This window comes from Pseudorasbora parva, chromosome 16 (genome assembly GCF_024679245.1).
Source record: "Pseudorasbora parva isolate DD20220531a chromosome 16, ASM2467924v1, whole genome shotgun sequence".
In the NCBI taxonomy this organism is placed as follows: Eukaryota; Metazoa; Chordata; class Actinopteri; order Cypriniformes; family Gobionidae; genus Pseudorasbora; species Pseudorasbora parva.
In genome coordinates this window covers 36,564,991-36,588,907 of record NC_090187.1, presented here as the reverse complement: position 1 = coordinate 36,588,907, position 23,917 = coordinate 36,564,991, and the positions used below count along the sequence as shown (strand labels likewise).

At 38.4% G+C, this 23,917-nt stretch overlaps 2 protein-coding genes across 3 annotated transcripts in view; both read left to right on the top strand.

Moving 5' to 3' along the window:
* edc4 (enhancer of mRNA decapping 4) overlaps positions 1-18,180 on the top strand; it is a 34,815-nt gene extending 16,635 nt beyond the window's left edge. For both annotated transcript variants that reach the window (XM_067418854.1, XM_067418853.1), the window contains exons 18-29: positions 728-1,221; positions 2,276-2,377; positions 4,189-4,332; positions 4,474-4,507; positions 4,775-4,955; positions 5,668-5,823; positions 5,995-6,110; positions 6,386-6,551; positions 6,780-6,966; positions 10,058-10,277; positions 11,297-11,460; positions 15,731-18,180. In XM_067418854.1, coding sequence (XP_067274955.1) covers positions 728-1,221; positions 2,276-2,377; positions 4,189-4,332; positions 4,474-4,507; positions 4,775-4,955; positions 5,668-5,823; positions 5,995-6,110; positions 6,386-6,551; positions 6,780-6,966; positions 10,058-10,277; positions 11,297-11,460; positions 15,731-15,914 — 2,148 coding nt within the window. In that variant the 3' untranslated portion in view covers positions 15,915-18,180. The remainder of the gene's footprint in view (positions 1-727; positions 1,222-2,275; positions 2,378-4,188; positions 4,333-4,473; positions 4,508-4,774; positions 4,956-5,667; positions 5,824-5,994; positions 6,111-6,385; positions 6,552-6,779; positions 6,967-10,057; positions 10,278-11,296; positions 11,461-15,730) is intronic.
* Positions 18,181-20,974: 2,794 nt separating this feature from the next.
* The window catches only part of nrn1la (neuritin 1-like a), a 36,807-nt gene continuing 33,864 nt past the window's right edge, over positions 20,975-23,917 (top strand). Inside the window, exon 1 of the mRNA XM_067418851.1 lies at positions 20,975-21,265. Within this exon, the coding sequence (XP_067274952.1) occupies positions 21,154-21,265 (112 nt within the window). The 5' untranslated portion in view covers positions 20,975-21,153. The remainder of the gene's footprint in view (positions 21,266-23,917) is intronic.

The window sequence follows — 23,917 nt, the reverse complement described above, 5'->3', positions numbered from 1 at the left end:
ATGTATACTTTTATTTAGTAAGGACGCATTAAATTGATCAAAAGTGACAAGACATTTATTATGTTATTTTAACAAATTTTAAAGTAAAATTATTCCTGTAAATGCAAAGCTGAATTAACAGCATCATTACGCCAGTCTTCAGTGTCACATTATCCTTTAAAAATCATTCTAATATGCTGATTTGAAATTTAACATTTTTCTTATCAGTGTTGAAAACGGTTGTGCTTCTCTTAATATTTTTGTGGAAACCGTGATGTATGTTTTCAGGATGCTTCGATCAATAGAAAGTAAAAAAAAAAATGATTAGAAATGGAAATTAAAAAAAAAAAAAAATTATTGTTGTTTTTGATCAATTTAATTCTTAATTTGATCCTGAACTTGAATGCTTATGCCTTTACATAAGCCTTTAAATGCTTATGCCTTTACTGTAGACATAGCATGGGCAATTATCCGTATCAACTGTCCGTCTGAACAAATAAGCACTCACAACATGACAGCTCAGACTGTCAGTCCTTAAGATTTGATACAAATAAAATGCTCATCTAACAATTCTTCTCTTTATCTGGCATCCCTCCATCCACTGTTCCAATTAAAATCCTCATCCGGTTAGGGTTTCTCTCCCCCACTGCTTTCTCCGTCCTTTCTGCGAGAGGCCTCTCTGCTCTGTGAAGCTGCTCCTTATTCTCACAGACTTCCCCTACCTTATTTCCCATCTCCTCCTTCACAGGTTTCCTCTCCAAACCCTCCTCTCTCCCTGGATCTCCAGGCCATAGATCCCATGGTTATCCCTCAAGCCTCTCCGACCAGAGCTCGCTCTCCGGATGTCATTTCATCTGCTTCTACGGCAATGTCCCAGGACATCCCCGAGATCGCCTCAGAGACACTGCAGAGGGGACTGGCCGGTGCTGTTACTGACTCGGTCCCCGTCCTGCATTCTGACAGCATGGCCTCAGCCGCATCGGTCCTCCACCTGCTGTCTCCGAGAGCCCGGAGCAGTGCTGACCACAGTTTGCTGCCTCTCGAATTGGGTGCAGCATCTATGGATGGTGAACAAAGACTCAATAACACACCCTCCCTACTGGAGACGGCTCTGTCACAGGAGAACGCTGTAGCGGCTGGAGGTTCTTGTTCTGACAGCAGCGTGAACCATGCGTGGCCTGCAGCACCTGATATCACACGAGAGACTCGCAACAGCCTGAGAGACAATGGTTTGGGAGACTGGTTAGTTGCTGTTCTATAAAATACAGTAATATAAATGTAAAAATAAAATAAAATCGGATAGATGGGTTACGTTAGGGGTGTAATGGTAGAGATTGCTCAAGGTTCGGTTTGTATCACGGTTTTAGGTTCAAAGGTTCAGTACAATTCTGTATTTACTATGTTCAGGGAAAAAAGGACTACTGTCAAATAAAAATAAAGAAAATAAGAACAAATAACTTAAATACAAGCAGCAGCACAAATAAATACTATTGAGCAAAGATACTAATAAAATAAACAATGCTTTTCAGGTAGGTCTAACGTTAGTTTTTAGATATGTAATTGAATAAATTAATCAAAGGGAAAATAATTGCATATTTCACAGTTTAAATGAAAGATTAATCCTTATTAAACTTACACAAGCTCAAATGCAAGACTTTAAAGATAACTTAATATTTGCAGGCTGAGAGATATTTGCACGTTCTTAGACGAGTGCACAGAGATAAATCTTTTAAATTCTCATTAGTGTCTTCTGGCTCTACACCCTTGGTGATGACGGAGAAATGACTGCTCATATTTGAACATACAGCAGCACTCGCATGCACTGAACAGTTTACAAAGAGAGACCGTTTTGCCCATGTTTTTTTTTTTTTATTATCGCTGTTGTTGTAGTTTATCACTGAGAAGCCAGCACGTGTATCCCACGAAAGAAACATTCACAAAGCATTTTGTTCAAATTATAACCCATATTACAGATGCATAGATGTGAGATGAACTGCAAGTGCGTGCCGGCACCTTTTACACGGCACCCCTGCTCACGTCAGATGGCACCCCGGTTGGGAAAACGCTGGTATAGACCAAGCTCCCAACCCAACTTTGAGAATAGATTAACGGCGTTATTTTTTTTTTCCCGCTCGATAAGAGTCTTCCGTTAATGCCAACAGCGGCCCACCACTAATATATACAAATATATACAAAGTGTATTTTTTTTAATTTGTTTTGTGATTTATGTTATGTTCATTATTTTGAGAAGGATACAAGACTAAAGCTTTTTATAACTCTGTTTTGACTGTTCCAGCTCTAGGGAGGAAATAAAGGACAGGCACATTTCTTCCCCTTACCACAGGCGAACCTATCACCTGACGCAGAACGACAGTCAAGATGCAAGTGCAGAGCAGAGGTAAACTTTACATTGTGAAGTATCATCCGCTTCCTCTGTAGCTAAAATCCCATTACTATGCTCATTTTTCATGTGTAATAAGAATTTGTTCAGTTTCTCCCATCTATCCATCTTAACTTTACATTTGCTTGTCATACAAGCTCTTGAATCTCTAAAATATGTGAATCTCAGATTCTTTAGTGGGTGTATTATGAAGTGTGGGGCCACATAATATTAACATTAACGCCAGCTGTGAAATAATTGTCTCACCAGTTGGCTGGTAACTTAATTAGGAACTGCAACATTACATGGTTTTAGTCAAATTGTCAGAATAAAATCTGACTTTCACTGACAACAATGATGTGAGCAATTCAAATCAAGGACATGCAAGCCGTCTGCTAAAAAAAATGTTTCCCTCTAGGACATGTATTACAAAAACTTCCTATTTAGTTTTTTTTTAATGTTCTGCACTGAAATCTCCATGGTTACTAAACAATTAGGATGGGATTCTGAGTTAGGATGTTTGTATTACGAGTCCTTTCATGTGGTATATGGGATATAGAATATATATCAAATTAAGCCACCAAAAGTTTTGGTGCTTCCTTAGTCATTTTTTGGTTATTAGTATTTTTAACATACACCACGTTGCTTTTTTTGTTGTTGTTTAAAATTTGTCACTTGGCTTGCGAGTAGAGTCATCTGTAAATAGAGAAAGGGTGCTCTGGCTGCTTTGACAAATGTTGTGGGACTGGGAGTGGAATATAGGTTAGAATAAAATAAAACTATTTTAAGACTGTTGCGAAAATTTATGCTGATAAAATCATGATGTCTATGCAAATATGAACATATGGCTGTAAAAAAATAACTGCAAGATTATGATGCATAAATGTCTTTGACTGGGTTATTTGAGACGTTTATTTACTTTCTTTTTCAATGATATCGGGCATTGTATTTGAGCTGAAGTTGTGAATACACCACCCTGCAGAGCTTTGCTAGAGAATTAATAAACTCCGTCAAACGCATCCTATATGAGATTAATCAGATGTATGCCTATTACAATTTACATGTGCCCAAAAGGACGCAAATGCGCATGTGAACTTGGCCATGCTAGTGTTTTACAGGCTTGAAAACGAAACGCACTTTGAATGCGCTCTTCCCTTAACAACAACGCTAATACATGGGCAACAAAACCACAGATAATTTACAACACTATAATCATGTTCTTATTATAATTTTATGTAAGCCTACATGACAGATTGGCTCATTGACTATCATCGGTATCATGATCGTTCGTCGCTGTCACGTTCGAGTACTCGACCACTGTTGCCCATCCCTACTTTCCATCTCAACTGGTTATATCTCTTAAGCGTATTACGTGTTTTATAGGCAGTATAAAAACTATTCAGCTGCACATTCACACAGAGCTGACACACACACCAAAACAATGTTCTTCTCCAAAATGCATGCATTTTGTAACCAATGTATTCAAAAGTTACATAATGTTCCTTTAATCAGTCTATTTGTCCAGTCAGGCAAGTAAAATTATTTGACTTGCCCATTCAGACAATCCACATGTCCCAGACAAAGTGTTAATGTTGAAAAAGCTTTTTAACAAATCTTGCTTCTAACTTTTGAATGGTTGTGTATATTCTAAAAAAAACATTTCCTCCTCCCTCCTGTCTGCATGTCCAAACAAGTCTGAGCATGACTCAACAAAATAGTGATAAAAGAATGTAAATATATGCAAATTAAGGGTCATCGATGTTCAGTACCGTAAGCACAATTTTGCTGAATCTTTTTTTTTCCTTCTTTTTTTTTCTGTGATTTGACAGTGATCATGATGATGAGGTTGCCAGTCTGGCCTCCTCCTCTGGGAACTGTGGCTCCCGCTCCTCACACAGACTTCCTGTAAAGGACTGGAAAACATCACCCCGCAGCTCGCCCAAGCTCAAGAGGAAGAGCAAGAAAGATGAAGGGTGAGTGAGCTGCCCTCTTTACTATGTAAATCTTCCTGATATTAATGTTTATATTGTTTAATGTGGGATTGAGTGATGAGCTCCTTCATCCATATAGACTGATTAGATCATCTTTGTTTTTCTCCCTGAATGTTTTTCCAGAGAATCCTCACAGTCTAGACAAATTGAGAACCAGGTAAGTCTGTTGATCCCCCTGCATCACAAACCAAATGCATTTCGTAGCATTTGAATTGTGTAAACCCAATCAAAATGCATGAAGGCTTGTTTTCTGTTCCGTCACTGTGATTCATCATATGAATAAAACATTAATGCAATGGAGATAACATGGCAAGCTCTGTAGTATGACTGTTCTGCTGTGACTGCTAAGAATCTTGCAACTCTGCTGATATTAGGGATGCTTGAGTTTCATGTGTGAGGAATGAATTGTCTGTCGTGTCCTCAGATAAGCACAGATGTGCAAGACGAGCTCCTGCAGATGTTGCGGAGCCAGCAGAGGGAGTTAGCAGAGCTGAGACAGAACCAGCTGGACCTTCTGCAGAGAGTTACCAGTCACATGGATGCTATACAGAGCTCCATCATGGCTCATATCGAGCACTCCATGTTGGCTCAGCAGGAGCAAGAACGTATCCTTCCACTAGCGGGAGACTCGTAGCTTGATTGAAGATTAGAGCCAACACAAAGAGAGAGAACGAACTGGACCATCAGTCATCACCTTAAATGGATAGTTCACCCAAAAATAAAAGTGTGATGTTTATCTGCTTACCCCCAGTGCATCCAACATGTAGGTGTCTTTGTTTCTTCAGTAGAATTTTGCTCTCATAGAATTGTTACCCATTCACATGCATTATATGACTGGCACACAGCAACGGTTGGAGTTAAAAATCTTTATTTGGGTTCTACTGAAGAAACAAAGACACCTACATGTTGGATGCACTGGGGGTAAGCAGATAAACATCAAATTTTCCTTTTGGGGTGAACTATCCCTTTGAGCATTGTTTCTTAAAGATAACTTAAATGCATGGTCTTTAATCATCATCAGTCTCCAAGGCTAAACTGGCTGAAAAGAGTGGTATTGCTATTGTAGCCCAGGGGTCTTAGTGTAGTACATAAACTGCTTACATACATTTATTATTTCTAAGCAACTTAATGTAAGATTTAAATGATGTAAACTAAGCCCACTATCACAAGAAAAAGCAAGAAGGCTAATATGAATGTAATTGTTTTCTAATGCATGATCTTCTTGTTTTTTCATATGCGTATACACATTAAAGATTAATACCTTTTAAATAGCCAGGGCCATATAATTTGTTGTTAACTTTAACTAACTGGCGAAAGAGAGGAGAATGGAGCGAATTCTGGCTGAGGGACAAAGCCGGAATCAACTGCTCCAGGACCAGCTGGTTCAGCAGCTTGTCCAGACTCTGAACAACAGTCTGTGCAACCGGCTAGACAAAGTTTTGCGTGAAGAAATGAAGAAGCTTGTCCCACAGAGTGAGTGCTGATGTGCTGAACTCAAGAGCTTAACTGTACTTTTTTCTATCAGCGTTCAATACGAAAAAGAACATTCAGCTCTTGTTTTGTCACTGTGAAATGGTTGGAAAGATGTTTATTGATTTTTAAGGTTTATGTAGAGCTTTAGGTGACCTTTTTTCTTTTATACAGCCATATCGAAGAGTCTAGATCCTTTGACTAGCCAGATGAGCAGCACCATCGCTGCCAAGTTAACCGCAGTGGAAGGAACACTGAAGGAAAATGTCACCAAAGTTGTAAAGTCCAAGGTCAGTGGCTTGATGTTTGAGAATCGCTTTTAAATTATTATTTTTTTATCCAATCTTTACATTTGTTAGGGTATTATTTTCCAAAGACTGGGCTAGAAACATTTCTGGCTGGAAAGAATGTTTTTCTTAAAGACATACTATAATCTGAGCAGTTAAAAAAAAGTGCGCTGACTACTATGCATCAGTGTAGACCTGAATAATTCATCACAGAACACGAAAAAGGCGCAAACTGTGGAAAACTCTTATAACTTTTTGTCCTATTCTTCCATTCACAGAACACTACAGATGCCATTGGTCGTGCTGCTGCCGAGGCCATGCAGGGCCCCATTCAGGCAGCCTACAAAGAGACCTTCCAGAGCATTGTGCTTCCTGTGTTTGAGAGAGGCTGCCAGTCCATGTTTCAGCAGATCAATGACAGTTTCAAACAGGGAACCCACGAATGTAAGAACCATCACAATAGACTTCACCACCAATCTGACATTTTATTTCAGCTTTTTTACTGTAATAAAAAAAAATAAACCTAGAGCATATTAATGAATCTGGCAGGTTGTTGTGTGCTTTTTATTTCTGTTTTAAACATCCCGCGTCTTTAGCACCAGCTTATTAATACAACTCTTTTGCGTTCAGCAGTTTTGACTAAATGTATAATGACTTGACATTCTCCCACAGACATCCAACAGCTGGAGACGCACATCAAGAACAGGAAACAGCGGGACCAGGATGCACGGGATCCAGTGATTGGCCAGCTGCAACAGATGATTGACACGCTCCAGAATTCTCAAGACCAGCTGGCCACCACTGTGACGGCCAGTGTGTGCTCTGACGTTCAGCATCAGCTCCACATGATCGTGGGAAAGTAAGGCTTACTGTCACATGCATGCAACACAAAGCCCATCCAATATCTGTCAGAAATCAATAAAAGGAATTCTCTTTCCCCTTGTATGCCTTCCCTTATGGATAACTTTATTGCATGCATAGAGGAACGGAGCTCTGCATTGAGTGCCTTGCAAATGGATTGGTATGCATGGCACTTGGCCTAATCCTGGGTTTAATTTCTGTCAATAAAGCTGGTTTGTTTTCCTCTCACATAAATGCAATTAAGACTATGTAGTATTAAATTCAAATTGGAGGGATTAAATCCCTGTGGCATTTAAAACTAAAATATGAAGATTTTACTTTGAGGTTTACACTATAGTCTGATATGCATATTGCCAACATTTTATTAGTCTAAACCAATACTTGTAAAATGTAAAAACTTGTTTAGATTTTTTATTTTTTTATTTTGACATATTCTTTGCTAATTGCTATGGAATCTGGCATGGTATCAAATTACAACAACAAACAAATTTGAAATTTCATTATTAACTATCCATTATAGCTGTGTTATTATTATTATAAGCTGATAAGTTTTTCTGTTTGGCCAAAAAGTGTCGGGAGCTGGACTTTTATTGTAAGGGTGCTGAGAACGAATACGTTCTTTAGACAGAAATGTTAAAGGAAGTAAATATATGAAAAGTATGAAAAAGTATTATAGCTTTTGCCTTTTTATTATTAGTAATGGAAAGTTAAATACTATAATACTTTATCATATACCATTGTTGTAGTCAGCAAAATACATTCATATCAATTAAACAAATCTGAATGTCTAATACATATTTAATTCTACGAACAAATGATTTTGAAGGGTTGCATAACCAAATAGTTGCCTCTGCCTCTGTATGGCATAACCATAAAGTAAAAAAAAAAATTATATTGATATTTAGGTAACACTTTACAATAAAGTGTATTAGTTAACTACATTAGTTAACATGAACTAATAATGAACTGCAATTATAAAGCATTTATTAATCTTTGTAAATGTTAATTTCAACATTTTCTAATGCATTATTAAAATCTTAATAACATTAGCTAATGTGAAGTAACATGAACAAACCATGAGCAGCTGTATTTTTATGAACTTTATCAAAAGTTAACTAATGCATTAATTGTTGTTAACTAATACAACTTTATTGTAAAGTGTTCCCGATCTTTATTTCTCATTTACTAAATGATATGCTGCATTGAAATGGAGCTAGATGATTCTGGGTAAGTTACAGGTCCTGTTCTTTGCAATCCCATCTTTCAAAGTTTAGTTTAGCTGTTAAAGCATAAATAATACCTGTAAAATTATAAAGCTCAAAGTTCAATGCCAAGCAAGATATTTTATTTAACAGAGGTCCCCTTTCAAAGCCTACAGCGAACGGCCGGTTTGGACTACACCCCTGCACTTCCTTGCAGGAGTGACGTCACTAGAATAGTTTAGGTGTGTTCGACATTCGACTGCGGCTGGATGGATGCGATCGGCGAGAGTAGCCGAGTGCAGGCGGGGAGGAGCTGCAAACGGAGACGTAAAGTCGGACACTTTCTGCTTCCCGTGGTGACGTTTGCGCTGCGTTTACAAACTTTATCACAGCTGAAGTTAAATAAATGCAATATTTCTTAAACGCACCGATGTTTCAAATGACATTTTCATTCAACACTTTATGTACTGTTTAATAAAGCGTCTATTTTGACAAGATTAATGTTCAACATGTAAACCTAAACTATCAATGAAGTGTTGTCAACGGTTTTTATCAGTTTTTGTTTGATAAACATGAGAATATAACATTGCGACTCCATGAAAAGAGGTTTTACTTTTATAAATAAATGATTTGTGAGCATTAGCGTAACAAAAGGTTTTAGAATAAACACGAAACACGTGAACGCTGTCATACGGTGAATCTGGCCAATCGTGGATCAGCTGTGTCGTCATCAGAGCTCAAGCAGCCTCCTGCAGCCACCCTTGAGAATCTGCAGCGGCTGCATCAGCCGGCTACTCTCGAATCGAGAGTACTCTCTTGTGGTACTTTGTTGACGTACGTCACAGTCACGTGTCTTCGGCGCTGTCTCAAGTCGGACAAAATTTCTAATTTTAAATTGTTGCTCTCCCACGTGGAGAAGAGCGCACGTTGAATGCTTGCATCCCCCCGTTATGGTAAGAGGCAGAACCTTTATGGGCAAAGTGTGCTAAGCTGCTGTCCAATCACAACACGGGAAGCGCTGGCCCAATCAGAACTCGTTACGTATTTCTGAAGGAGGGGCTTCATAGAACAAGGAAATCATCAGGCCGTTTTTAGGACAGAGAAAACAGCAGTGTACAGATAAGTAAATTGTGTGAAAAATACTGTTTTTTTCACACGCGAAACATGAACTCATGTTATATATTATGTTATAAACACGCAGAAAATGGGACCTTTAAAAATTGTTTTGTTTAAAATAGAAATCAAGATTTGTCCACTTCTGAATAGGCAACTAAACAAAATGACATAATTTACAAAAGGTTAATTGCTGCAGTCTAATTTAAATTAATTATTTGTTTTAATTTGGTTTGAATTAATGATTTAATGACTTGCTTATTCCCTTGTTTTATTACTGGAGGAATCTGTTTTTGAACGAATCTCTTAATTAAATGACACATTTTTTAAGTCACTTGTTGCCACCTACTGGTGTAACCGTGTAATTGATGATCTTTAGTTGAAGCTTCACGTTACTTTCAAACGGCGATTTACCTCCATTTTGATCACTACTGTAGACATCAGTGTTTATCCGAGCTATAAACCTTTATCCCAGTACCTGATAATACTGTGTGATTGAAAAACTGTGAAGCTGTTTCATACCTATAAATGAATGGATGTTTGAATCAAGATCACATTCGTGGTTTTTGTTTGTTTGTTTGTTTTTTTATTGTGCAGCTTTACAATGAAGTTCCTATTTATTTTTTTGTTTTCTATAAGTTTTATGATATACATACATGTGTGTATGTGATTTAAATGTTATTGAACACTCCTTTAAATAAACTATTACACAGAGTTGAATCCTGTTTTGTTTATGTTGTTGGCATAGTCTAAAGGTGTCTGTCCTCTCTGCAGTCTGCAGGACTCAATCCTGACACAGGTGCAGCGCATAGTGAAGGGAGAGGTGAGTCTGGCCATGAAGGAGCAGCAAGCAGCCGTCACCTCCAGCATCATGCAGGCTATGCGTTCGGCTGCAGGAACACCCGTCCCTTCCACACATCTGGACTACCAGGCTCAGCAGGCCAGCATACTGCAGTTACTTCAACAGGGCCAGCTCAATGAGGCTTTCCAACAGGTTAGTTACTGATTGACACACACACACGTGTGTTTGTATTTATGCTGATATTTCTCTCCGTTTGGTCTGTATCACTTTATGGGCTTTTTGTGGTCATTAGTGCAATGATTAGATAAACAGCTGTCAGTAACACACTTACATGCATTAAGCCAGTGGTTTTCAACTAAGCTTTCAAAGGGGGATATATTATTTTATATTAATTATTTATATATTATTTATTTTATATATAAGCACGATCATTCGAATATACTCCAGGGTTTCTACTGATACAAAGCCATATGCTAATCACTGAAGTAACCCTTGATATCAAAATCTGAAATGTAACTTCCAGTCTGGAATGGCGTTCCTTCTCAGATGATGTCAGTTTGATGGCTTGGGTTTGAATATCCTTAACCTATCCCCTCCAAACGTTAGTCTGCTACGAGCGCGAGATAGAGAGGAGGAGTGCTGAAGTAAAACCCTGCCCTCTTTTCGGTATTAGTTTCACGAATTAAAGAACTTAGTTGCTTCTTCCGGTTCACTGGGACTTTAAGGGAACATTTATAAAACTTCACAAAAGCCTCATTACTGACACTTCTCAATGGAGGAACTCTGTAGCATTTTTGGATACCCTCTGTAGGGTTTTTTGTTCAAGTTAAATAATGCAAATCACTAATAGCCTAATTAAGCTTATGGGAGGAGACGTCTTAACATAAGTGCTGACAGTCAGACTACAATAACTAAGTATTCTTTTGATTTGTATTCATCACTTGTTAATTTATTACATCAATTTGCATTTTCTGTCAATTTAGTGGTTGTAGAGAACCACTATAATTAGTCTGAACTGTTGGGTGAAGTTGAACCCTTAACAGTTTAATACTTATTTCCACAGGTGACATGATGTGAGATGTGACCTTTTACTTTTGTCTCTCTATATATGTGTTCATCTTTCATAATAACAGAGTATTGTATTAGCCCTCTCCAGTTTTTTCCTGACAGCTTGCTGTGATTTCCCCCTCCCTTTTTTTTTTTTCTTGCAGGCTTTAACCGCAGCAGACCTGAATCTGGTGCTGTACGTGTGCGAGACCATCGACTCTCAGCAAGTGTTCGGGCAGCAGCCTTGTCCACTGCATCAGGCTGTCCTCCTGTCCCTTATCCAGCAGCTCTCCACCAACCTGAGCACACGCACAGAACTCAAGATCAGGTTTGTTCCCTTCAGCTCCGTCAGTCAGTGCAGTCATGCTCTATACTCATCTCAAAATGTCCTCTATATAGAAGTTATTCCTTCAGCACCCCCCTTGCGGTTTCAATGAGTATGCAAAAGCATGCAGAGCACTGTGCTTTTAATGATTAAACACTTAAGTATTTATTTATAGTCTTCTGTATGTCATATGTGATCAAGGGCAAAATGTGGTTTCATATTACAAGACATTAATGCTTTAAGACTCAAGACATCGTACCTTTCTCCTCTTTAATTCCTTTGTGAATGACCTTGTGTTGAAGGGGACATCCGCTTCTGTGGCAGTGCTGCATTGGGCTGCAGTTATTAAAGTGCTGTACAGTCTGGGCTGCATTAGAGTTCTCTGTGGGGGAAAGGGACTAACTCACAGAGTAATGCTCTTCCTGTGCGCTGCCAAGTCCCTTTACTGCTATAAACTGCCCTGTCTGCCAGTCCTATCTCTGAATTGCTCTCTAAAATACTAGTTTCATACTGTCCATATGTGCATAGACATTACCATCTGTAAGTCTGTGTCCATTTTCTGCCTGGACATAAGGATGTTATGTTCAGCAGGATGACACTTGCTTTATATAGATTTGTATCTTTTATATAGTTGCTAATTTAATGTTTACACTTGTGTTTATTAATGAAACCATTAAACAGCTTCGTATTAAAATAATTATTAATGAAAGGAATTACAATTAGATTTTCATATTTAATTGAGACTTTCCTTTTATGAATAACATTTGCTAATAATAATAAATGTTACTTCAGTTGAACTGAACAGTTATTTTGAATTGTTGTAATATTAGCATTTTTTACTGTATTTTTCTATTAAATAAATACAATAAGAAATTATATTCTTCCCAAAAATAATTATAAATAATTATTATTCCAAACTTTTGACGAACTAGAATCTTTAAAATTGTAAGAAATTGACTTTTAAATATTAATAACATTGTGGCATTCACCCAGTAAGCCTAACTTATTGCTTGAAGGGAACATCATGTATGTGCTAGTCCATTCTTGGTTCATGAATATTCAGCGTAAAGTAATTTGATTGGATGCTCCTGATAGCTAGTAGACAACACTATCATGACCCAATTAATGTTCACACACTACACCTTAATTCCATAATGGGCTTTCATTACGTAAGGGACATTTTTTTTTATTAAGTAACAGCTAGCCGAGTGCAACGAAATGGAACAAGCAGGGGTCTTAAGGCATTTTAAAAAATTCTAATTTGCATTTATTTATTTATTTTACCTGAACGCTGTGTAATGTGGCACTCATGACACGTGATACTGAAAGCAAGTCTGGCATTAGCACAACAGCTGCTTCACATTATGTAACACTTGAGTAAATAACAGCAGTGAGCAGTAAAACTAATAATAAAGTGGATGGTTCAGGCTTTGAATTATTATTTTTTAATTTGTGTGTGTGTGTGTGTGTGTGTGTGTGTGTGTGTGTGTGTGTGTGTGTGTGTGTGTGTGTGTGTGTGTGTGTGTTACAAACAGTACAGCAAAATCTCAACTGGGTGACTTATTTTTAATATCACATGGTCATACTGCCAAGCCTTGTCTGTCATGCTCCCCATTTTAACATCAGCTTTTACCTTCGCAAATAAAGATTAGCAGAATACAAGATGTAAACAGTGATTTCTCCGCACCAGGAATGTAATTTCTCTCCGGGTTAATAGATTATATTTGAGATAACAGTACTGAGGGCTTAAATGAATTGAAATGGTGCCTTCACATGTGAAAATAGAGCAAACTGCCATGAGGCATGAAAGCTTAGCCATCTGGACAGGACTACACCGCAAAGTCCTGGGGATATTAAGGTCATTGTATTCCATTTCCTTTTTTTTTCTAATCAGAAGCTTTAACTTAATGATCGCTTGTAAGGTAATTAAGATGACCTCTGTGCAACATGCCGCTCAAGTCTCTGGTGTGTCATACAGCAATGTCTATTCATTTTAAAAGACAGATGGAGAGTTTTCCACCATAGTTTTCCAGACAGGTGGCGTTTTACTAATACTTGATGGACTTTTTAAAATAAAAAAATAAAAAACAAGCAGCCTGGAGAGAAGACCAAAAAAGCTTTACCCTAGAATAGCTTAAAGAAATAACAAATATGTTCTGTTAGTACAGCTGTCAAAAAAACACCAGATTTGTGTTTGACTATGGCTGGTCTCACACACGTCATTCAAATGTGTGGGGTTTTTGAAAGAAATTTGTATTTTTATTCAGCAAGGATGCATTAAATTGATGACGTGAACTACATTAATAAATAAATGTATTTATTTTAAACTTTTATTAGAGAAGCCTAAAATCATCTTGAGCAAATGTTTCTTCAGCACCAAATCAGCATATTGAAACGATTTCCGAAGGACACTGAAGACTGGACTAATGGCTGCTGAAAATTCAGCTATGAAAAGCTTAGACCTCTTGCACTTTTTGAATTTAATATTAATATATTGTTAGAGGTCTGCCCCAGTGCAAAGTGCTTCCAATATTAATGAGATTTGGCTTCAAAGCAAGCTGGTGATCGTAACAGGAGAGATTAAAGGAACTTAGCCTTCCTGCAAAAACACTTTGATAAAATAAATGATGTAAACGGTGCCTCCAGTTGAATCAAAGCCTTATATGAGAGAAAACATTTGCTCCTGCATGACACAGAGGATTGCATGATGCTTGCGTTGATGTTAGCATGTATTTTTCAGTTGTAAGCCAAGGAGCTCTTAAAATGCCTGGAGAAAGCAATTTTTTGGCGTTCCCATTTATTTCTAAGGCACTCATTTGGAAGTACGCAATATTTTTTACTCATGAAGACTTGGAGGCTCATCCAGGTTGTTTTGTGTGAATCGCCTGAGTTGTTAAATGCCATTTAACTAGTTTCTCTGATGCCACAGGGAAAGTTTTGTGTTTAGATCCCTGACAAAACATCTGCAATAATATAGTATATATAAATGCTACTTACAAAAAAACGATATCACAATATGCAGCAACGTTTGAATTACGGCCGTTTCACACCGCAAGCGTGAGCGGCGTGTGAGCAGCGCATATTTTTTTCGGCGCCCATGTTAATCAATGAGTGCATTCACAGCAGGAGCAGCGAGTGAGCGTCAAGCAGGAGCGTCGCGTGAGCAGCAGTGAAGCGGGGGTTTCGGCGGCGAGCCTATTTTTGCTGCGCTGCAAAAAATGCCTAAAATGCACACAAGAAGCACGTGTAGTGTATTTGAACAATAACTGGAGTATGTCAGAAAAGAAAACGAAGAATAAAAGATATCTGTTGAAGATTTACCAATTTAAACTTGTTTTAATTATTCAGTTTGGGTGAAAGTATTATAAATAGTAAAGTAAGCTAGCCAGAAAATATGATAAATTATTTTAGTTTAGTATTTAATACTCAGACCGCTATAGGCTTTAGCATTGTGGGAGCCGCTGCTGTGACGCTGTGCCAACGCTTCCAGTGTGAATACTCTCGCGTGTCTGCAGCTGCAGTCACGGTGTAGTTACGCTGGAGTGCTGCTCACGCTTGCGGTGTGAAACAGGTGTTAGGGATGCACTGAAATTAAAATTCTGGGCTGAAACTGAAAATTCTGGATGAACTTAATTTTTTTTTTTTAAATAATAATTTTCTTAAACGTTTTAATAATTTTAAATTGCATTTTTGTATAATTGTATTGGACTTATTAAATTAAATGCAATAATTTAAATTAATATAAAATATGTAATATCAGTATATTATTCTTTATTTAGTTCAATGCAGCAATCAGATTTAACAGATTTATTGTTTGACCAATTATTAATTTGTCAGTAAATCTGGTAGTGTCATTTTACCCCAGCACGGCTATACCATATTATAGCACAGAAGGGCTGTTGCAATCAGAAACAAGTCGGCATGCGCTGCACACACAGAGCAGAACACTGATCAGAGAGTGCAGCGCGCACACACACACACACACAAAGCAGAGAGCGCAGAGCGCACACAGAAGAGCGCAGTGCGAACACTGAGCAGAGAGCGCATCATGCACACACGCACACACAGAGCAGAACACTGAGCAGTCTTTCAAAGCTGTGCATCTTTGGAAGCGGAGCCACTTGCAAAGTTACAAAGAATGCTGCGCGAGAGTGAAACCTGATCGCTGAACATGGAGGGGGCGGCATATTTTCGGCCGATTATTATTTTTTTTTTAATCCCTGGTTTGAAAGGCAAGATTTGTAACCCCTTTCTCTCATTCTCTCATGTGTAGCTACCTAGAAGATGCTGTGATGAACCTGGACCATGGAGATCCAGTCACTAGAGACCACATGTCTGCAGTGCTGACCCAGGTACGACAGAAGCTCTTCCACTTCCTGCAGCAGGATGCCCACAGCCCTCTGAGCAAGCGTGCACGGCGCCTCATGATGATGCTGCAGGGCCTGGTCAATCACTAGAGCCCTCCGAACGACACAGCTGACGTCTTCACGACCCCTCAGTCAGCGTTTCGTCTTGACCTCATACCACCCTGCTGTATGGTTGCTTATCTGTGCTCTGCAGCTTATTGGCTCTCTCAGAAGCACTGTTGGGAGTTGTAGTCCGGACTTGGACGTCAAGAGATATTGGTGGGTTTGGACTACATCTCCCAATCCTTCCTCCTTTCATTTTGATTTAATTTCTCTGCACATGTGAAAAATCCTCAGATTGTATGCGGCACAATGATCAGCGCAGAACAGGACATGGGATGCTTCAGTTCAGGAGGCTGTTATTTTCATTATGCGTTCAATACCGTGAGATGACATCATGGTGTTTTTTTTCTTTCTTTTCCATCCTTGACAAGGAATCAGGAACAAGACTGTGGAGAGCCTAAGAATGAAACCATAACAGGAACACTCAAGTTTCTGCTGAACGGAAGGTTTTCTGGCTGTTCTGCTTTTCTGTTTCTTTTGGTGAAGCACCTTTAAATGCTGCAGACATGGAGACATTATCATCACCTCATGAACATTAGCCCTGTTGGTTATTGATAAAGGTTGTATTTAGACCATTGATCCTCATCTGACTCATCTGTTTTGCTGAAATTATTTTGGCCAACATTCTGCTTTCCCATGTCAATTGGAGCATCAGACATGTTCCTGGGTTGTTGTTTTTCCTGTTTTTTTGTTAATGCCATCAGGATATGAAAAGGTCAAAGTGAGATTTGTGTTCTAAGAGTTTAACTTCTGGACTAGTGCAAAATCATCCCACACAGTTGATGCCGATCAACAGAGCCCTGTAAAATATGTTAAAGGGCTTATATTACGAAGGAGTGCTAACCACATAGTTATTTAGAATTTCTTCAAAAGAAACCTTGAGTCTGTATCCTGCAGTACATCCGTAAGTCTCAAGAGGGCAGGCATTTATGCAGCATCTTTGTAATTTTACATATTGGCTTCTGTGAATTTTTTTCCTTTCCAGTTCTTCTGCGAAATTACACTACAGCGAATGCCACAAGTCTCTTCTCTTCTCTTTTTCTTTCTGTATTTTTGCCCCCTAAACATTAGAATGTGTTGGAGAAAGTGGCTGAAACTAGCTGGAATGCCTATTTTCTGCTCTGTTCTAGTCAGCGGTTGTATTTGATTTAGACTGAGATTGCCAACACTTGTTGTTCATCAGGAGGATCTATTTGGTCATATCCTCTGATAGAGGAAGAACAAAAAAGAAAGTGCCTTATCAGACTATTGCGTATCAGATACTGGTAATCGTGTCCTGAGACCCAATGATGGGCGCCACATTGTGTGTGTGGCCTATCTTCAAGCTAATATTCTTTCTCACGTTAACACCGAATTGAAGTTAGGAATGGACAGGTTTGTTATGGAAACATTTTCTTAAATGTGCTGTAAACTCTGATCTTTTGGTTTGTTTGTTTTTCAACCCATTATTTCCTCACAAGTTTCATGCTAATGCAACAAGAAGTGCCGGCCCCGTTGATTGTTTGTTTTAACACATTATTTGTTCCCCTGTCATCTTTATTTTTAGAGCCGTGCATATTATATCCATAGCCATTTGCAGCAGTCTGTGTGGCTCATTAAGACACATTTACAGGGTGCAGGCAATGTGCCCTCTTTTGCTTTATTCTCTTATGTAAAAAAGAAGCGCTTTAACAGACATGAACCTGCTGTGCAATTGAGGATAAATCTGAGGCTCTAATTAGGATATATTAAACTCAGCATGCTTGCATGCTACTGGTGAGAGCCATGTATTCAAATAGTTAACCTGTTTTTACGAATTTAAAACCCCATTTTGTTCAAGCTCTGTAAACCTGTATTAATCCCTTTTCATCTTCATTTTCTTTCTTAAATAGTATAGTGTCCAGCAAAGATGACCTGCGATCGGATAGACAGTTTTATGTTATGTGAGGTTGAAATGCTAAACATCTCGTCAGTTTTAAGGTTTTGTTGCATTGCGAGTAATTGGTTTCGATGCCGTTTTAGACACGTCTGATGTGTTGGGGTTACTATACTCATATGCAATGCCTTCAAGTGTTTGAGGCTTACACAAACTTTTTTTTTTTTCCCCCTCTCAAGAGATTTGCATTGCAGGCTGTGTACGACAATTGAATTGTTTGTAATTTTTTCCATTTGTGTTTCGATTGTTGGTCCTTTATGTTTGGAATTATGTTGTATATTTTACACTTGTTTCTTTCATCCTAGCCGTTTTGGAATAAAAAAGGAAAACATTGTTCAATGTTCAGTAAAGACTGTGTGTTTTCTTTTCCGTAGACCAGCATTAGCACCTCCTTGCTGCTTTCAATTGGAATAAAACATACTTTTATGAAAGTTTAAAGTTATTCATGTTGTTTCACAGACAGGGCAGATTAATCCAGGATTAGGCCTTCGTTCAGAATGCTCCACGGCTGTTTTGTTATGGTTGTTCTCGAGTCCCTTGTTTGTCCCGAGCAGTTAAACTGTCCAATGTTCTTCAGAAAAATCCTCCAGGTCCTGCAATCTCTTCAGTTTTCCAGCATCTTTTAAATATTTGAACCCTCTCCTGCAGTGACTATGTGATTTTGAGATCCATCTTTTCACACTGAGGACAATTGAGGGTCTCAAACACAACTAAAAAATGTCCAAACATTCCCTGCTGCTCCAAAAGGAAACGTGATGCATTAAGAGTGAGGGTGAAAAACTTTTTAATAGGATGTTTCTAATTTTATTTAAATATAATTTTTCATTTAGTACTGCCCTTCAAAAGCAACAGAAGATGTTTAATTTACCTTGGTCTTCAAATTCAAAACGTTATCACCCCCAGCTTAATGCATCGTGTTTCCTTTTGGAGCATCCGTGAATGTTTGAATCTTTTTTTCATTAGTCAATATACGCTCAAGTACTACTTGCATAACAAAATATAGGTTTTATTTTGTGTGCGTATATACAGGTCCCTCTCAAAAAATTAGCATATTGTGATAAGTTCATTATTTTCCATAATGTAATGATAAAAATTCATTGCACACCAACTGGAATATTTCAGGTCTTTTATTGTTTTAATACTGATGATTTTGGCATACAGCTCATGAAAACCCAAAATTCCTGTCTCAAAAAATTAGCATATCATGAAAAGGTTCTCTAAACGAGCCATTAACCTAATCATCTGAATCAACTAATTAACTCTAAACACCTGCAAAAGATTCCTGAGGCTTTTAAAAACTCCCAGCCTGGTTCATTACTCAAAACCGCAATCATGGGTAAGACTGCTGACCCGACTGCTGTCCAGAAGGCCATCATTGACACCCACAAGCGAGAGGGTATGACACAGAAAGAAATTTCTGAACGAATAGGCTGTTCCCAGAGTGCTGTATCAAGGCACCTCAGTGGGAAGTCTGTGGGAAGGAAAAAGTGTGGCAAAAAACGGACTCTGAGGAAGATTGTGGAGAAGGACCGATTCCAGACCTTGGGGGACCTGCGGAAGCAGTGGACTGAGTCTGGAGTAGAAATATCCAGAGCCACCGTGCACAGGCGTGTGCAGAAAATGGGCTACAGGTGCCGCATTCCCCAGGTCAAGCCACTTTGGGCCAAAGTACTTTTTTTGGATGAAAGCAAATTTTGGATGTCATTTGGAAATCAAGGTACCAGAGTCTGGAGGAAGACTGGGGAGAAGGAAATGCCAAAATGCCTGAAGGCCAGTGTCAAGTACCCACAGTCAGTGGTGCCATGTCAGCTGCTGGTGTTGGTCCACTGTGTTTTATCAAGAGCAGGGTCAACTCAGCTAGCTATCAGGTGATTTTGGAGCACTTCATGCTTCCATCTGCTGAAAAGCTTTATGGAGATGATTTCGTTTTTCTGCACATCCTGGGCCTCCATAACACCTCAGCAGTGCCACAGGCTGATCGCCTCCATGCCACGCCGCATAGAAGCAGTCATTTCTGCAAAAGGATTCCCGACCAAGTATTGCGTGCATAACTGAACATAACTATTTGAAGGTTTACTTTTTTTGTATTAAAAACACTTTTCTTTTATTGGTCGGATGAAATATGCTAATTTTTTTTAGATTTTTTGAGGTTTTCATGAGCTGTATGCCAAAATCATCAGTATTAAAACATTGAAAGACCTGAAATATTTCAGTTGGTATGCAATGAATCTAAAATATATGAAAGTTTAATTTTTATCATTACATTATGGAAAATAATGATCTTTTATCACAATATGCTATTTTTTTGAGAAGGACCTGTACACCAATCAGGCATAACATTATGACAAGTGAAGGGCATGACACTGATTATTTCTTTATCACTGCACCTGATGGTGGAATAAATTAGACAAGTGAACATTTTGTCCTCAAAGCTGATGTGTTAGAAACAGGACAAATGGGCAAGTGTAAGGATTTGAGCGAGTTTGACAAGGGCCAAATTGGGATGGCTAGACGATTGAGTCAGAGCATCTTCAAAACTGCAGCTCTTGTGGGTTGTTCCTGGTCTCCAGTGGTCAGTATCTATCAAAAGTGGTCCAAGGAAGGAACAGTGGTGAAATGGTGACCGGGTCATGGGTGGTCCAGGCTCATTGATGCATTTGGGGAGTGAAGGGTATGTGGATGTTACTTTGACACGTACCACCAGGAATTGCTGCATACCATGTACACCCTTTCATGGAAGCCATATTCCCTGGTGGCTGTGGCTTCTTTCAGAAGGATAATGAACCCTGCCACAAAGCCAAAAATGGTTTAGGAATAGTTTGAGGACCATGAGTTTGAGGTGTTGACTTGGCCTCCAATTTTCTCAGATCTCAATCCAGTCGATCGGACAAACAAGTCCCACCTCACAACTTACAGGACTTAAAGGATCTGCTGCTAACATCTTGGCGCCAGATACCACAGCACACCTTCAGGGGTCTAGTGGAGTATGCCTCAACGGATCAGGACTGTTTCTGCAGCAAAAGGGGACCAACGCAATATTAGGAATACTGTCAGAACGTTATATAGCCTATCTCTATGTACTTTGGCAACTGACGTTACCATTATGTAATGTTTGCTGATGATTTATTAATGATAGTGTATGTAGACCAGCGTGTAGTAATGCGTGAGTGAAATGAAAAGTTGTGCTCGAGACAAACCTCCGTTGAGCAGCCGTGTTCCCGCAGCCTCCTCCCCTTTACTACAAGATACGCGCGCTAGTGAATCATTCATCACTTCAGCGCAATGCGAGCGGATGCTCAGAGTTTCTATTAAATGAACACACATCTGACTGAACTACCTTCAGTTTCTGTGCACTGGGATCTGTTCAGGATGACACCTCTCCTCTGCAACGCCTGTCTCATCTTGCCTGTTGCTTTACATCTGCGTGAGTTGATTTTAATACGTTTTTTAAATAGTTTCAACCGGTTTTCTTGGTTAAATCTTGTTAAATTGTGGGGTTGCTCGCTATTTTTTAACCATCTTACCACTGAGTGAAATCGTTGAATTGTGTGGTTTATTTTTTGCTGCTATGAATCAGCGTCTGAGATATTACGAGTAAAATAGATCGAGAGAGGTTACCTCAGCGGATTATGTTAGTGTTCACGGATTCATGTTTTCCCATTTTAAAGAGACAGATGAGTTTTAAAAAACACACTCGCGTATTAGCGTGTAGCCTATCGGTCCAAAAGTGCTGCAGAGTTCAGGCTCCATCTCTCGAGGAGTTGAGTTGAGCTCTGGATGTTACCGGGGCACCGCTGACGTTTCGCTGTTTCTCTGGAGTCGATGCAACTGTTCATGTGACATTTATTTCCCCCGAGGATTTAGTGTGTGTGTGAGGAAAACACAACGATAGGAACCAATCGTGAATGAAAGCATCTGTTCATTCCCTCACAGCTCTTCTCTCCGGAGAGTATACTTTTGCCCATTTACGAAGATGTCATCGGTCGATCACGAGTTTGAAGGAGAAAAACGTGTAGGACTTAAAATCATGAACGGAGTTGTGATTCTGATTCTGCTTAATGATTCAGGTTTTAACAGTTCCATTGGCTATTCTTTTTAAAAAGAAATGTAAAATAAATAAATAAATAATAAAATAGGAAGGAAATAAATAAAAGAAAATCAACAATTTAGGAATAGCCAGGCTAAATGTAACAATTGTGACATTTAATTGTGAATGTAACGTAATAAATGAAAAGGTGCGATTAAACCTTTAATTATTTTACAAAGACAGCATTCTTTCTTTCTTTCTTTCTTTCTTTCTTTCTTTCTTTCTTTCTTTCTTTCTTTCTTTCTTTCTTTCTTTCTTTCTTTCTTTTTACCAAATAAAGAACCGAATCATGAGTCATTCATTCGTTCAAGATTCGGACTACACTCGTTGAGCTGTATGTGGTTGATTCACTAAAAAGAACCGGCTCATTAGAGTCATTCGTTCTGACTGAACCGTGCGTGTTCAAATGAAGACCTTTTAGTCAACGGAATAAATCGCTATTCGTCGATGTCTTTCTCATAAATAATACCAATAAGCATTATGAAAATTATATTATCACGTGATGACTTGTTTAGTTGCTCAACTCTACAACAAGCCATATGGCCTAGGCTACAATTGTTTATTTATGAGCTTTTTGTCCCTTTATTAAACAGGACAGTAGAGACTGTTCTCTTCAGAATAGCATCAGAAGAAACTTTACATGACATATACGAAAATATGTGTTGCTGCACTGCTTTATGATGCAAACTTACTACTGCTGCACCACAGCTCCTGCCAACCCACTCTATATTTCATTAATTTATAATGCCATAAAGTATAAGCTAAATATATGAAATATAAAACATGTAGGATATCCGGTATTAGTGTCCACATGAAACAATCATTAGTCTGCAACTCTGCATACACACACATGGCAACATAAAAAACTTTAATTTGGCAACTCGTAGCTTTTGAGAAAAACATTCTAACAAAATGTGCCATTATTAGCAGGTGCTTGTAAAACATAATTTAGAATAAATTAGAATCAAATAAGCGGGGGAATGTTTAGCTGAAAAGATACAGTGCATGATTAGAGACCAAAAAATAAACCCATGATAATTGCTATAATAGCTACAATGTACATATATTTTTAGTATGTCTGTCACATAGCCACACTGTACGAAGGACATATTTTGTAACTACAGATGAATTGAGACAGTGAACACAAGGGACTTGTAGCAAGTGTGGAAGTAGTTATTTATATATACACAAGTGAATCAATGTTCCGTGTGAAATCTAGAGTTAAATGAATAATGAAGAGGAGTGTCTTTGTTGGAATATGACTGCAGAGTCAGCTGTATTGATGGTTTTTGTGTGTTCACTCCAGCACTAGGATAGACAAGGTCATGGTTTCGATTCTCAGAGAAAACATAATCGCTTTGGATAAAAGTCTCTTTCTCACTATTAAGGGTAAAAAAAAAAAAAACCTGTCTGGAAATAATAGACATTGACATTTACATAAATTATCCTTCATGTATCTTCCAGTAAGTATGAGTAGTACTTGCAAACCAAAGCACTGTTCAGTCCCAAAGTACTATTTACGGAACGTACAATTCAGTAGTTTATGGAAAAGACTTAATTTTTGATTTTTTAGTTTAGATGTTGTAGCATAAGCAGTTGCTGAACTGTTTTAAATACTTCACACTGGGTGGTGGATGTTTTTGATTTAGTTTAAATAGAATAATTTATATTTTGGTTGATTTTAGGGGAAGAAGAGAAAAATCCTCTCAATCTTTTTGCGCTCTCGTTCTCTCCCCACATCACTTTCATATTCATACGCTTTTGGTTTGAAAATTTAAAGCGTGCTCTGTAGACAGTTCTCTGCATTGAAAGGAGCAGACACGACTTCTGAGTAAAGATAGTTTTAAGACTCCTTTAAAAACTAGGACACTAATGTTTACCGCCAAGGATATCATTCTATCTAATGTTCATTTCCGCACCATTAATTACTCAGTAAATAGGATGTGGTCTGATTTGCAGAATAGACAGAAAGAATACTGTTGGTGTACT